This window comes from Pelobates fuscus, chromosome 4 (assembly GCF_036172605.1).
Source record: "Pelobates fuscus isolate aPelFus1 chromosome 4, aPelFus1.pri, whole genome shotgun sequence".
In the NCBI taxonomy this organism is placed as follows: domain Eukaryota; kingdom Metazoa; phylum Chordata; class Amphibia; order Anura; family Pelobatidae; genus Pelobates; species Pelobates fuscus.
In genome coordinates this window covers 10,904,180-10,921,069 of record NC_086320.1, presented here as the reverse complement: position 1 = coordinate 10,921,069, position 16,890 = coordinate 10,904,180, and the positions used below count along the sequence as shown (strand labels likewise).

The window sequence follows — 16,890 nt, the reverse complement described above, 5'->3', positions numbered from 1 at the left end:
TTGTTCTTGGGTAGAAAATTGGTTTAAAATTACAGCACAGAGAGTTGTCATTAAAGGTAAAAAAAATGGTAAGTGATGGGAATTTTTATAGCAAACTAGGCAACAGAGTGCAATGTCAATCTGCAGTTGCTAAGGTGAGTAAGGTTTTGTCATGTTTAAATAGGGGCATAAATTCTCAGGATAAAAATATAATTTTTGCATCTTTATAAATTACTTTTAAGACAACACGTTTAATATGCTGTGCAATTTTAGGCACCTGTTCTAAAGAAGGATATTATGGCACTAGAAAAAGCGCCAAGGCGGCTACAAAATTAATATTAATAAAATGAATGGAACAGTTTGGTTATGAAGAAAGGTTAACAAATTTAAATCTCTTTAGTTTGGAAAAAAGTCTCCTTAGAGGGCATAAATACATTATACAAATATATTCGGGGCCAATACAAACCAGTGTGTGGAAATCTATTCATAAACCAGACTTTACATGGGACACAAGGTCATACGTTTAGACTGGAAGAAAGGAGATTTTGTCTAAGGCAAAAGAAAGGTTTTTTACAGTAAGAACTATAAGGATGCAGAATTCTCTGCCTGAAGAAGTGGTTTTATTAGAGTCCATACATATGTTTAAACAGCAATTGGATAAATATTTGCAAAAACTTCTTCCAAGGAGATATCTCACTGCCATTCTGGGGTCAAGTAGGAATTTTTTTCTAGTTTGTTGCAAAGTTGGACTGGGTTTCTTGTCTTCTTTCAGCAAATCAGTGAAACAATGTAAGAAAGGCTGAACTTCATAGACACTTCTCCTTTCAGCTATGTAATAGTTAATATCTAGAATACTTGGCCTGGACTCTAGACTTCTAGCTAGGGATCTGTCATCTCGCTAATCCCAGTAGATCTGCTTATTCTGATGAACACACAAATGACGAAATCCAGCTTTACAAATAACGTTCTTTAAGTTATCAGTCACTGCCCAAAAAGTAAATATTTAACAAAGCCCGGGTAACTTGCCAGTCTGCTATCGTATAAATATAAATATGTCTGGTAAACAGTTCAGTGACTGCCGAAAAAGAAAAGTGAGGTAAGTTCTCTTTTGCAGGCAAATCTGTTTGATGATAGATAGATAGATAGATAGATAGATAGATAGATGCTACAGAGAGTAATAGATAAAGAGATGGATGGAAACAAAAAGAGATAAAGAGATTGATGGAGCGATGGATGGATAATGTGAGATCAAGAGATGGATGGATATAGAGTGATAAAGAGATGGATGGATATATACAGAGAGAGATAAAGAGATGGATGGATAGATACAGAGAGCGATGAATGGATGGATGGATACAGAGAAAGATAAAGACATGGATGATGGATACATAGAGATAAAGAGATGGCTGGGTAAAGAGAGCGATAAAGGGATGTATGGATAGATACAGAGAGATAAAGAGATAGATGATGGATACAGAGCGATAAAGAGAGGGATGGATGGATGGATGGATAGATAGATACTCAGAAAAAAAAGAGATGGATGGATGGCTACAGAGAGAGATACAGAGATGGATGGATGGATACAAAGAGAGAAAAAGAGATGGATGGATGGATGGATGGATGGATACAGAGAGATAAAGAGATGGAAGGATGGATGAATGGGTGGATGGATGGATAAGGAGAGATAAAGAGATAGATGATGGATACAGAGAGATAAAGAGATGGAAGGATGGATGAATGGATGCATGGATGGATACAGTGAGAGATAAAGAGATGGATGATGGATACAGAGAGAGATAAAGAGATAGATGATGGATACATAGAGAGATAAAGAGATGGATGGATGAATGGATGGATGGATGGATACAGAGAGATAAAGAGATGGGTGGATGGATACAGAGAGATAAAGAGATGGATGATGGATGGATACAGAGAGATAAAGAGATGGATGATGGATGGATACAGAGAGAGATAAAGAGATGGATGGTGGATACAGAGAGATAAAGAGATGGATGGATGGATACAGAGAGAGATAAAGAGATGGATGGATGGATGGATACAGAGAGATAAAGAGATGGATGGATGGATACAGAGAGAGATAAAGAGATGGATGATGAATACAGAGAGATAAGGAGATGGATGGATACAGAGAGAGAAAAAGAGATGGATGGTGGATACAGAGCGATAAAGAGATGGATGGATGGATACAGAGAGAGATAAAGAGATGGATGGATGGATACAGAGAGATAAAGAGATGGATGCATGGATACAGAGAGATAAAGAGATGGATACGTAGATAAAACCAGGTCAGTGATTGATATGTATCTGGTATCGGTATAGTCAGAGAGGTTGTTGGACCCTGGTTGTCATTTGCCCCGTTGACCTCTGTCTATTAACACATCAGCCACCATAAATACAGGCTGAACCAAAACACGGCTTTACCAAACCGGTGACATACATTTTCAGGTTTATTCACTGATTTTGTGTCTAATATAACTGAGTCATCTGTAAATGTTTTAATTTACAGGCAGACTATCTTCATTATAGATTCATGTTGCTTTCATACAGCGCAGCCCTTGCCCTCGCCAAACAGTCCTACTTTTCCTCTCTCATTAGTTCATGCTCCCGCAATCCCAGACGTCTCTTTGACACTTTTAATTCCCTTCTCCGCCCTGCTGTGGCCACCCCCCAAACTAACCTTACAGCTGATAGCTTTGCATATTACTTTACTGACAAGATTGAACAGCTAAGGAAACAATTCTCCCCTCCTTGCCGTTCTCTTTCTCAACCACACATAAATCATGCTTTCCCTACCCTTCAGACTTTCTCCCCAGCTACTGAACAAGAGGTGGCTGCACTTCTCCGTTCCTCTCGCCCCACCACTTGCCCACTTGATCCTGTCCCATCTCACCTCATCAGATCTCTCTCCCCTTGTCTTGTGCCTATCCTAACACACATTTTTAACTGCTCTCTCTCTTCTGGCACTGTTCCTGCTGACCTTAAACATGCCACTGTAATACCTATCCTGAAAAAAACATCTCTTGACCCGTCCTCCCCCTCTAACTATCGTCCCATATCCCTGCTCCCTTACTCATCAAAGCTTTTGGAAAGACTTGTCTTTACCCGTGTGTCTCACTTCCTTAATTCCAACTCTCTCCTTGACCCTCTTCAGTCTGGCTTCCGCCCTCTCCACTCTACTGAGACCGCTCTTATCAAAGTGACTAATGACCTAATCTCCGCTAAATCCAAAGGTCACTACTCCATATTAATTCTCCTTGACCTCTCTGCTGCCTTTGACACAGTTGATCATGCTCTCCTCCTTCAAACTCTTCAATCACTTGGTCTCTGTGACTCTGTCCTCTCTTGGTTTTCCTCCTATCTCTCCCAACGCTCATTTAGTGTCTCCTTTTCCAAGGATACCTCCTCCCCTCGCCCTGTCTCGGTTGGAGTTCCCCAAGGCTCTGTCCTTGGTCCCCTTCTATTTTCTCTTTATACTGCCTCTCTTGGAAAACTTATTGCCTCTTTTGGATTCAACTACCACCTGTACGCTGATGACACTCAGATATACCTCTCCTCACCGGACCTCTCCCCGGCCGTCCTGCAACGTGTCACTGCTTGCCACTCTTCCATCTCTGACTGGATGTCGTCACGCTTTCTCAAACTTAACCTCTCTAAAACTGAAATCCTTGTCTTTCCTCCTCCTAATACTGATCCTCCTCTCTCACTCTCCCTTCAAGTCAGTGATATCCACATAAGTCCATCCCTACAAGCGCGCTGTCTTGGCGTCATACTTGACTCTGGTCTCACCTTTGAGTCTCACATCCAGTTTGTTGCCAAGTCCTGTAGGTTACAACTCAAAAACATAGCCCGCATCCGCCCCTTTCTTACGCATGATGCTACCAAGGAGCTTGTCCATGCTCTAGTAATTTCCCGCATGGATTACTGTAACCCTCTCCTGATTGGTCTCCCCAAAAGCCGTACTGCCCCGCTACAGTCTGTAATGAATGCTGCAGCTAGACTGATTTTCCTATCCAGTCGGTCCTCTCACACCTCGCCCCTCTGCCAGTCCTTACATTGGCTCCCTGTATCCTATAGGAGTCAATTCAAAGTGCTAACCCATACATTTAAAGCACTGAGCAATTCCAGCCCCTCTTATATCTCTTCACTGATCCAGAGGTATGCCCCTCTTCGTACCCTCCGCTCTGCCCGCGACCACCTCCTGACCGCTGCTCGCACCCGTACGGCCAACTCGCGCTTGCAGGACCTCTCACGGGCGGCTCCTCTCCTTTGGAATAACTTGCCTACTGCCATCAGACTCTCCCCTAGTCTTCAATCATTTAAGAAGGGCCTTAAAACCCATCTCTTCAGGAAAGCGTATGGCCTCCCAGAGTAATCTCTCCCTTACATACCTGTCTCTTGCTCTCTCCTATGGGATAGTGCTTTGCTCTCTCCTCCAGCTCTGCTTCACTCCTACTTGATATTTCCTATACTAATGTTTCTAATACCCCACCTCCTATAGACTGTAAGCTCATTTGAGCAGGGTCCTCTTCAACCTATTGTTCCTGTAAGTTTTCTTGTAATTGTCTTATTTATTGTTACATCACCCCTCTCAAAATATTGTAAAGCGCTACGGAATCTGTTAGCGCTATATAAATGGCAATAATAATAATAATAATAATAATAATTGTGAACATTGTTTTGCTTTTGTTTTATCTCAACACTGTTCATTGTTTAATGAATAAAAAATTTTGTCAGCCATGGAGAGGGAGCGAGGCCAACTCACTGGGTAACAACAGTTAAAATTATCCTGATTATCAGGGGGAGTTAAAAAACATTAACTATGACATGCATGTACGTAGCGGGGTTGTGGTGCGACTAAAAGAAAGAGACTACCCACTTATCCCCCTAATAACGACAGACAATGCATATTGGATGAAACAGGCCACAGCATTTATTAAAACTTACAACTGTAGGACACATCCAAACTTTATTCTTTTCCTTTAATTCAAATATAAATAAACACATAAATATATATACATACCATAATTAACATATAAATTAACCCTTATTGCCCTACAGCCTTCAACTTAAATAACCGTCCTTGCCAACAAACTTAACCAGGTGCCTATGCACCAAAAACTTTACCCACTGGTGTCTCACCTCCCCGCTCGTCCAAACCAAATTCCCATCATCTTAAATGCTCTAACCACCAGCCGGCTCTTAGCTCGGTGGGCACGTCCTATTCGGTAACTTTAAAGTTTACCTTACAGAGCAGGGGAGGTTGAGACCCACCTTGTCCATCTCCTGACATTCCATCTGCTCCCCAACCCTGTTGGCAAGGACAAGCTCCCCGCTAGCTGTGACGAAACAAAAAACCTAAATTAGGGTGGGTGGGAGGGAAGTTGTTTGCTGGCCAGAATCCAAACAGGCACTGAAGTAAGATGATCCCTGCCGCACTACAAACACATAACCACTCCCCTATACACATATAGCCCATCACTAGCACCATTCCCACACTCATGCATGTGCCCTTGTCCGTTTAGCTGTGCTGACTCCCCAGGGCCTGATCATCCAGACAGGAGGCACCGGGCTTTAACCCCCCTCCAGAAGGTCCAGACTCACCAAGATTCACCTTCCAGCAGTGAAATAGCCCTTACACAAAATGCCGGATGTAGATTTAAAATGCTTCAAACTCCATGTGATGAGTTTGGAGTTTGGAGAATTGTCCTGGGTCCCCCTGGGTACCAGGATAAGACTGGGAATACACAAATATAGTATAAGTGGAGCTCTAATGTACCTGAGTAATATAATTGGAGATGAATGCACAATCTTTTACAGAAACCTGTAAACAATATATGACAGAATCCTAGTGCAGATGGTAAATACAATAATAAGTGAGTATAGATGTAGCAATTTCCAACTCACAAGTAGAGAGCCAATCAGTCACCTGGCTCTAGTGTGTAGCACTCTTGGATCCTTAAGGGAGATCCACAACCCTCCTCTTTCTCCTTCCCAAATTGGTCAGCAGGGATAAATAGGAGGACATCAATGGTGTAAAAGAATGAATACATTTATTTCTAAAAAAAAACAACTGATCCAATGATCAGAAATACTTGTAAATGAATAAGGTCTTTAATCCAAAACGCGTTTCGCCATCAGCTGGCTTCTTCAGTTGGTGGATATCATCTTGATTTCGGCATCTGTGTGCCCGGAAGTGTCCTGGATGGAACGCACGTTCTGCCCTATGGAACGCACGTTCCGTTTGTTAGGTGATCACATGGTCTGATGCGACTTCCTCTCTCTGTGGAACGCAAATATGTGTTTGACTTCCGTGATTCCGGACAGTCTATGGTCGAGGCCCCTGCGCTCTGCCATAGACCTACGCCTACCCTCTGTCCGTACTCCCACCTCTGATGCTCGCCTTCAAGACTTCTCCAGGGCTGCACCTTTTTTGTGGAATTTCTTTCCCTTCTCCATTAGACTTTCACCCTCCACTCCTTGAAAAAATCATTGAAAACTCACTATTATAGGAAAGCGTATCATTTAAACTGTTAGCAGATTTTTCATCCCCCCCCCTCCCATGACTCCTCTCCTGCAACTGTCAAAAATAACCTACTAAGCCCTCAGTGATTACGTTTCTAGCAACCTACATCGTTACCCTTACTTATAGTGGCAACCATTGTAGTGACGTAACCTGTATAGAGGAAAAAGTCGGTTGATGTGTTCCTGAACCGATGTATGCGGTAGGCTGGTAAATAAAGTGGGCAAAAAGCAGAAGTATCATGCCAAAGAATATTTATTAATACACAGAACATAATGCAAAGGGATATACCTCAAGATTACATTTTCTCAAAAGCCCTCCGTATTTCTTGAACAGGTTACATAGTTACATAGCTACATAGCTGAAAAGAGACTTGCGTCCATCAAGTTCAGCCTTGAGGTATGTATACTGAGAAAGCAGATGACTTCCATCGACCTAATGATTTGATAACATGGACTGGTATGTCCCGACTGGATGCAGTAGAAACAGCCCCTATCCCAGTGATGGCGAACCTTTTTGAGCCCGAGTGCCAAAACCGCAATACATGACAACTTTTTTTTCCTCAAAGTGCCAACCCGGCAATTAAACCGGAATACTGAGGTTTAAGTTTAGAAAAAACAATTTGTACAGTTGTCCGAACTAATTAACAACTTTTGTTTTAAAAGAAGAACACAGCAGAGAGTTCAATGATACAAATTTTAAATAATGATATAAATAGATAAAATTAAGCTTATATTTATTAGTATCTTCAACAAATGGAATACACACAGACTGCTGAATATACGCACACACACAGTCTGCTGAATACACATACACACAGACTGCTGAATACACACACACACAGACTGCTGAATAAATCCACACAGACTGCTGAATACATACACACAGAGACTGCTGAATACACACACACACACACAGACTGCTGAATACATACACACAGACTGCTGAATACATACACACAAACAGCTGAATACACACACAGACAGCTGAATACATACACACAGACAGACTGCTGAACACACACATACACAGACTGCTGAATACACACACACACAGACTGCTGAATAAAAAACACACACAGACTGCTGAATACATACACACGCACACACACACACAGACTGCTAAATACACGCACACACAGACTGCTGAATACTCGCACACAGACTGCTGAATACATGCACACATACTGCATTGAGGGGTGCAGTGTATGTGTGTGTGTGAGGGGTGCTGTGTGTCTGAGGGGTGCTGTGTGTCTGTGTGAGGGGTGCTCTGTGTGTGTGTGTGTGTGGGGTGCTGTGCTGTGTGGGAAGGTAGGGGTGCTTTGCTGTGGGTAGGGGTGCTGTGCTTTGGGGGTAGGGGTGCTGTGTGTGTGTTGGGGTAGGAGTGCTATGCTGTGTGGGGGTAGAGGTGCTGGGTGGTGGTAGGGGTGTGGATGCTGTGCTGTGGGGGTAGGGTTGCTGTGTGTGGGGGGGGGGTATGGGGTGATGTGTATGTGTGTGTGGGGGAGTAGAGGTGCTGTGTGTGGGGGGGTAGGGGTGCTGTGTATGTGTGTGTGGGGGAGTATGGATGATGTGTGTGTTGGAGGGGAGTATGGGTGCTGTGTGTGTGTGGGGAGGTAGGGATGATGTGTGTGTGTGGGGGGGGAGGTAGGGAATTCTCATGGTCTAAGGAACCCATAATAAGCTTGGTATATTGCCATTTTAATAACTGAATTAGTGATGTGTTCAAAAGGGGCTCTGTCTAGCAAATCTAACATATCTTTAAATAATTGTTTATGAATGGGTAACCTTTGATGTGGGGTAGGACCGCTGGCTTTATGTATGTGTTTAAGTATGGTCTTAATTGGATAAGAAGAAAGAAAACTTGGGGTGTCTGGGAATAAATAAATAATAAATATGATGCTGAATGCCGGTTAAGTATAGCTTGATGGTATTGTGGGATAATTTTAACCTGAGGTGGCAAAAAGTAGCTACCAAAGACGTAATGTCAAACATCTTATCCAGTTCATGCTCTAACAGGAATTTCTTATATAATGAGAAAGCCCTATTGTAGGATCAGTGAGTGTTTGTTCAAAGGGCCATGCTAGTGAAGACTAGACTATGATCCAGTAACACCTTTAATCCATGACTAGTTCCGGGAACAGAGGGGCGGCTGTAGCTACCCATGAGGCAGTGGGTAGAGTTCTCCTGAACGCCTGAAATTTAACGCGGGACAATTGGTCAGCTGCTGTATTGAAAATACGAGGAACATGACAACAAACCAGATAAAAATTATTTCAGGCAGCTAACCAAGTCAGTCTCCTAATGAACCTCATAATATTCAGCGTGTATGAACGCTCTTTGCTTCTGATATGGCAAGTAGCTAGGTTGTCGGAAAGACATCGTACTGAGCAACCAGCCCATAAATGGCATCATGCTACAGCTGCATCAATGATGGCATTTACCTCGAATAAGGCCGAGTTGCGGGAGAACCCTTGAATATCCTGCACCTCTTCTGGCCAACTGCCCAAGAGCCATCTGTCACCAAATATGGCCACAAAACCAATGGTAGCTGCTGCATCTGTCCAGATGACGGGGGAATGTATCGACAACTGTGTTAGAAACATGCTCCTCCCATTCCAGTGTAACATGAGTAGGTCAGCAGTAGCCTGAGGATTGAGGGGGATACGACTATAATCATTGGCAAATTCGGGAAGTAGGCTCAGGAATCCAGCGATAAAGACTCTACCTTGCGGGATAATCCTTATGGCAAAATGAAGGGACCCCAACAGAGATTGTAACTCCTTGCGGTTGCAGGAACCCACTTGTATTTATTGGTTGATACTGTAGGATATTAATTAAATATATTATATTAAGACTGGATTTCATGACCACAGCATCAAGGTGGATACCCAGGACATTTATCAAGGTGTCAGGACCTTCTGTCTTTTTGGGAGATACTGGTATACCTAAGGAATGAAATAACTGAATGGCTTTGGTCAAATCACTAGGGGGAGAGGAATAGTTTTCAATAAACAGAAAATCATCCAGATAGTGGAAAACTGTATGGCACCTGTACGTGTTCAATATAAGCCAACACAAGGTCTCAGCGACCGTATCGGACATTTTAGGGCTGCTTTTCGAACCGAAGGTGACTCTTGTGAAGAAATAGTACAGCAGCCCTTTCCACTTAAAACCGTGCAGATGCCATAGAGATAGTTGAATGGGTAGTACATTGAAGGTGTTAATAATATCTGTTTTACTGAGCCAGGCTCCAACCCCTGCTGTAATAATGGCGTCAATAGCATTATCTATTGTGGCATACTGCAGTGAAAACTCCTCCGATGGAATTAAGGAGTTAAGGCTAGGGATTCCTAATGAGTGAGGTGCGGAGAGATCTATGATCAATCTCTGTTTAGCTGAGGACTTCCCAGTGACCAAACCTTTTGGGTCAGTCCTCCAGTTGGAGAACGGAGGCTGCTTGGACGGTCCTAATAAAAACCCTTCCCCCAGTTCCTGTTGCAACAGTGTATCATCCATATCAGTATGTGCCAAAGCTGATTGGAGGTTATTGCATTCCACAATGTTTGCTGGAATGTGAATAAGATCGGTATGGAAACCATGTGTGAAGCCCTTAATGAAGAAATCAACCAAGTGTTTGGAAGGGTAAGAAGCTAAATAGCCAGCCAGAGAGACAACATTCACCAAGGTCAGATAAGGTTTAGAATGCATTTTATTTGGGCACATGGACTTCCATGTGCCCTAAAGCAGTTAGAACATACATGCAACAAGCGGCAGGCACTATAGCTGCAGGTACCTTCATTGAATTTATTGCACCCTGTGATTTCCCTAAATATTGAATAGAACGACCAAGCTTATCCTTTACTGATTTGTCAGACCTGGCTCTGGCTCGTGGGAAAGCCATAGAAGGAGAGGTATCAGGTAAGATCAGACAGTAATCCATGGCATGCGCGGTGGATACACAGATTGCACAAGCTGGTGTCCTCAGTCCAGCGAAGTGCCTGCAAAACAGCTCAGTGTCCATCTGGCTCCAATCAGTTTTGATATTGAACTGAGCCAGAATGGCAGACGCCTTCGCTGAAAAAGACCGGTGGTAATCATAAAAATACCTACCACCGTATTTATTACCTAAGTTTACTAGCTTATGCAAGTAGAGGTCCAGCTCCCCTCTCCTATGAGAGTGTACAGAGCATATGACATCCCTATAAATCCCAAAGTCAATAACAAAATCCGGGCTAAACTATTTCTTACTCGGTGTAGGGTCCCTAGACTTCAACACAACGGAGATATCCCCTTATGCATACGTGCGATTCTCCACTATATCCTGAGAGGCAATCAGTAGTGAGACGAGATTAACGTCTTTGCCTTCCAGGATATCTTTCTTGAGATTCGCAAGTACCATATGGGCCGGGTTGATGACATGGGTTCCTGATCCTGAGGGTATGTTATTACCAGCTTGTAACTGTGGAGAACCAAGAAGTTCAGCAGCTGAGGGTGATGCTAGGGGAAGGCTACGAGCCTCAATTCTATCCAGCCTATCGTTAATCTTTCCCATAAAGGCTACGAGTGAGGCCACCATAGTGTGGAGATCCGAGTTGCCTGAACCACTCGTTCCTTCTCCTGCTCCTGCCCCTGTGTGGTCAGTATTTGTCTGCATGAGCCTAACAAGTTCCGCTTTCCTGGCCGTAGCTGGGAAAGGGATATTGCATCTGTGAAGTTCCGCCGTGATGCGGGGAATGGTCCATGACCTGATAGATGCAGGGCTACTGTTATCGCCTTTACGAGTAGGTGAAATGGACCTGACAGTACTGGAGAGGGAAAAATCGTCTGCTTTTTCAGGGATCTGAGACATACTGTCAGGATACTGTCCTTACAAGCAATACTTTTGTTATGTATATCCTGTTCCTTTAAAAAAAAAAAAAAAGTTTCTACATTGATTTTGTTTTATCCCTAGTGGCCTCCCTTGCCTCTAGTTTGACCACTCACCTTATCATGCTCACCTGCCTGGACTAGTTTGGGTTCCTACAAAAGGTAACACCCAACTCACCACTTTGCCTTGACATTGAAGTTGATGTTCATACTGAAAAGACTTCCGATCCTGGCTCCTGAAACAACCTTTGGCTTACATTCATTGCTTCCAACCTGATTTGCTACAAACCCTGCTTCATACCAACTTGGATTGCCTGCAACTCTGCTTTATCCTGCCAACCTGTTTTACTTCCCACCCTGCTCCTTACCAACCCTACTTCATACCATCCTGGATTACTTTCAATTCTGCTTTATCCTGCCTACTTGGATTATACAAACCTGCATAGCCCCTATCTGGACATTGCTGCTTACTCTTATTTACAAGGTGTTTTTGTCTTACTCTGAAACCTTATTTTAGTTAACTCTGGCAATTGTGTCCTACCTGACCTGATCAAGAGCATGACACATACTAAAAGAAATAACAAGCATAAATCAGAAAACTGGTCGTTTTTTTCTGGCTGGCTAACTAGTGGCGAAACAATTTACTAGGTTGATGACAGGTGAGACACTGCTAGTTGCCAAGCGGCTTGAGAGGCTCTATCTATGCGTTGGCGAGAGGGTATTCGTGACCACCTGACTTTGTGGCGGGGTGTTGGTCTCCCAGTGACTTTTAAAGCAGAAGACAGTTTGGGAGTGACAGTGTATTTAAGTGAACCAGTAAGGACCGAGGTATAACATTATATGCATAAAACCAACTTTATAAGTGATTCTAAAACACACACAAAACAACGTATTAAAGATCTGTATTCCTATACCCCTGCAACAATTCGCAGAATGACATGCTAGCACAGTTATCACCGAATTAAGCAATTGCAACCAAAGCCACTAGGTGGCGACAAAATAACTGTAACTGATTTGCCAGTGTCAAGCTAGGCTGAGCTATTATCAAAATATGTGGTGATTAACTGAAATTCGGCCAGTGCTGGTCTAATCCACAATTAAGTGAATGAATGTGTTAAACTAACGAAATGAATGTGCCAAACGTGACACCGTATGAAAAGTATGCGAACAGTAACTGCAAATTATGCAAAATGATTCCTGCCGTAAGCGACACGCAGCCGGTAGTGACACGGTGCAGGGGAACCAGGTAACTATATGTGTGTACCCTACCCCGGGCATGAATAACATGCTTTGTAGAGTGGGGAAAAACTATGGGCCCTTTAAAAAATATGTGAATAGACTTGGTTCGTGGGATTTTACATTTGGTTTGGGAACCGAACAGTCGCACGAACTGGAGACCACCCTGGAGCTTGTTAAGCCTAATTGCTACTTTGTAGCAATTTCCACCACAGTGTTCTAAGTGTTCGTCTGGGTGGCCGCAACTCCTATGGACGACCACGAGGTGGTGGCCATATTGTTCGCATTAATGGAAGCAGCGGTGTTTGGGCATAAATCTCATGGAACTGAAAATAGACACAGAAACTCCCGAACACCGCTGGACTTCCAGCATCACCTGCGTTCGGTTCCACAACACTTAGAAAAGCTTTGTTCAGTGGAAACGTTCTCACTAACAAGGGGATCAAGCTCCAGGGTAAGAAAATTGACTATGTTTGGTAGTTTGTTTGTTTTTAAACTACTGCAAGCCCTGATTCTCTGGAACTGTTTTCGGCATGGGACCATGCGGGCGGATGGTCAAAATTAGGACTTCCAGGAAATTCCTGAACCCCCTGAACTGATCTGGTTAATTTTTGGATATGTTGGTCACCCAGATCAGGGCTATCAGGGGATGTTACATGTGGGGGTTTTATGTATTTTTAGGATACTTTTGGGGTGTTTGGGAAAAAGTGTGTTTGTGGCAAACCTAGCCACTTCTAGGATACTGAACTTTATGTGGCCAAAGGTTGTCTTTATGTATTGCTGTGATGTATGTATAACTTGAATGTGTATTGTGTTACCCATAGAATTCGTATGCTAGCAGCTGTAAGCCACTAGCATTCATGTAGTTCGTTTCACGAACAGCGGCTCTACGGGCTGTTCGTGAAACGAATGCGGGCCCCCCTGTTAGACCACCCATTGAGGGATGTGTGGCGCTCATTAACCGATTGCAACATTGTTGCAATCGGTACTTAAAGGCTCTCCTGGGTGGCCGTTGTTCGACTACCGACCACGTGGCGGTCGGCCATCTTGGATCCTTTGTCTCACCAGCGGTCATAAAAGGGGACTGTCATAAAAGGCCAGTTGTGGCTACCATTAAACGGACATTCGTTTTACCCTTCATGAAGTCTAGGCTCATGTTTGGGGGATTGGAGAGCTATATTCACACTATGGGGATTGCTATAATCACTTGTATCACAAGTATCCCTTGGATCACAACACTTGCTCTTATAAGAGCAGCCTGCTTCGCTCTCTGAACTAGGAGACCTGGGTAGACTTGGAAGCTGGATCCTGGCCTTGGGTCCAGGGTGGGTGGAGGACAGCGAGACCCCAACCAAGTTGCGTCGGTTTGTGGGGTTTATGGTGGTTATGGTGTTCCAGTGCAGTGCTTATGGTGCTCGCAAGTACTAGGAAGCAGCGATTGTCGGCGGTCTGTCACAGGTATGATGTAATTTTATTGATTCAACATAGTAGATCAAATAAGATAAAGAGATTTTATTATAGAAATAGGCGTTCATCAAATAGTTCTTCCATATTGCATACAAATGTTCTACGGCATATTCTTGAACTGAGGAACATTCTACCTCCACTTACATGCCACGCAAAGTAGGGTGGCAGTACATATGTTATGAGCTGAATATGTATAACATGTAGGTGAGAACAAATCCCTGATGGGTGGATGGAGAGGAAGAGTAAAATACTAAATAATGCTCAACTGGGTCAGGTTTCACCAGTCCTGGGTAAAAGAACTAATATAAAAACTACTAGAAGTGTAGTGTGAAGGAATAGCCTCATCACTTTCGGCTCCTTTCGCAGACATAGATTGATGTTTGTTTTCTTTAGTTTATTTGTTTCAGTAGACAAACAAGGACCACCCCAGAAACCCATTAGAACATGGGAAGTTGAGTATCTTGTACGAAAACCGCAATGGAACTAATTAATAGAATGCTCCACTGGGTGGCCACCATTTCGTGTAAGCGAATGCACGTCGTCGGGACAATGGGTGGCGGCCATCTTGTCTCCCGAATGCAGGCAGCGGAACTTGGTCGTCGCGTGCCTGGAACTAATTTCGGCAAGGTACTCCTGCGAACTCCGGTTGCCATGGACCTACTGCCCGTTCAAGTTCCTCAACATCTACATGAACGGCGTTCAGGAGATACATACTACCGAACAAGGGAAGCATTCTACACTAATCCTTTTTCGTATAACTTATGTGGTTTTCGTACAAAACTTCCCGAACGGAGACCGGCTCTTGCCACTACTTCCCTGGAACTATTTTGGGCTAATGGAGCTGGGCAGAAAGAACTTGGTTGTGGCGAACCCCGCCGTTCGTGCAGACGAAAGCGAACAGATGAGGGAGATTCGGAAAGGTTGGCGCTGTTCGGGACAATTCCCTCTCTCTTACGGATTATTGCCGATGTGAACACAAACGCCAGGGAACAATGTGAATTACAAGCACGCCTACTGGAGGCGCAATGAACTGCAACGTCTTCCCTGAACAGTTCAAGCTTCACACAAGAGCCAAGAAAAGTAACCTTCAGTGCCATCAAAGCGTGATTAATCCACGGGTGAGATTGATGGCTACCTAGCCGACTTCGAGTGGCAGTGTGCACTCCACAAAGTAGCGGAGGAGGATTGGGTCACTATATTGGCTGGAAAATTGTCTGGCAAGGCGGCGGATGCCTTTAGGGCCATTCCAGACCACGAGGTGCAGAACTATGAGCAGGTGAAAGAAGCCCTTTTGGCCGGATATGCGGTAACCCTAGAAGCGTACCGCTGGAAATTCAGAGACTCGAGAAAAACAGATACAGACTAATATACTGAGTGGGCTTGACGGCTGCACCGAGCAGCCACCCACTGAATTAATGTCTGTCAGGCCACGACATTGGAAGAGTTACTACAATTAATGTTACTGGAGCAGTTTTTCAATTTACTACAGCTTGACATTAAGTTCTGGGTGAGAGACCATAGACCCCTTACTCTCTCAGAAACAGCCAAGCTAGCCAACGAGTATACAGATGCTCGCAAGCTGGAGAGATCTTACCACAGGGTTCACCCTCTCTGAATCGACAACCCAGTACCGACAACAGTGAGAGTTATCGTCCCCCTCCACAACCCACTCCAGGAGGGTATAGACATCCACAGACAACCATACCCCGCTGCTACATGTGCAAACAAGTGGGACACCTCCAGAATGATTGTCCCCTGCACCCCCCAGACCCAACTGGACCCAGCCAGGGATCCCCACACCCCAGGCGGCTGCCCACTGTATTGACTATCCCGTTGCTCAGCCCTGGGAAGCTAGAGAGCTGAGCTGAGAAGAACCGCTGGGGGTATTAAACGAGGCCGACCCAATACAGGCGGCCAACATAGACAACAGGCAGCATCATCGCCAGCTGGTCTTGGTTAATGGGAAGACCACCAGGGGCCTCAGAGACACCAGGGCTACCATCACCCTGGTATAACATCACCTTATCAACAACCACGAATGTCCAGGGAAATCGGTGGCAGTAAGAGTGGCCGGAGGAGCAATTTATAGGCTCCCTACTGCCCAGGTACACATGGATTGGGGCGCCGGAGCAGACACTGTGAATGTTGGTGTCATGAAAGACTTGCCCGCTGAAGTCTTGTTGGGAAACGACTTGTGGCCCTTGACTTCAGCCTTTGCATCTGCTCCCAACAAGGAAGTACAAGCTGTGACCACCTGAGCCCAAAGCTGTGCTATGGAGAGCCACCCACATTCTGCGGAGACCCAGGTAAGCACCCCTACCCCGACTGTGACTGTAGAACAGAAGACTTTGGGTGGAAGGTATATACAGAAGTATAGGGAGAAAGCTATGACAGATCAGGGGGGTTAGGAGGGGAACAGTTTGTATGGAAGGGTAGCCGGTTGTATCTGGTTACTGACTCCAGAGTTAACACTCCAGGGCCGATTAAAAAACATAAGCTGGTAGTTCCCAAGAAATACCGTCTGGAGTAGTTGAAGATAGGGCATGACGTGCCCTTAGCGGGGCATTTGGGAATCCAACGGACATCATACCAGGTAACCCAGAACTTTTTTGGCCTGGGGTATCCAATGATGGCCGGCGGTACTGCCAAACTTGCGAGGCAGTAACAAGTAGGCAAAAGTAGGGACCACCTGAAGGCTAAAATGGTCCCTTTGCCTATCATTCAGGAACCTTTCAGTTGGGTGGCAGTGAACCTGATAGGACCTTTAGCCTAGTTATATCCTTACCGTAGTAGACTATG

The 16,890-nt window shown here is 44.4% G+C and overlaps 1 protein-coding gene across 1 annotated transcript in view; it reads left to right on the top strand.

The window, feature by feature from the left end:
- Window positions 1-1,005: 1,005 nt before the first annotated feature.
- The window catches only part of LOC134608286 (fucolectin-6-like), a 38,539-nt gene continuing 22,654 nt past the window's right edge, over window positions 1,006-16,890 (top strand). Inside the window, exon 1 of the mRNA XM_063450983.1 lies at window positions 1,006-1,075. Coding sequence (XP_063307053.1) covers window positions 1,032-1,075 — 44 coding nt within the window. The 5' untranslated portion in view covers window positions 1,006-1,031. The remainder of the gene's footprint in view (window positions 1,076-16,890) is intronic.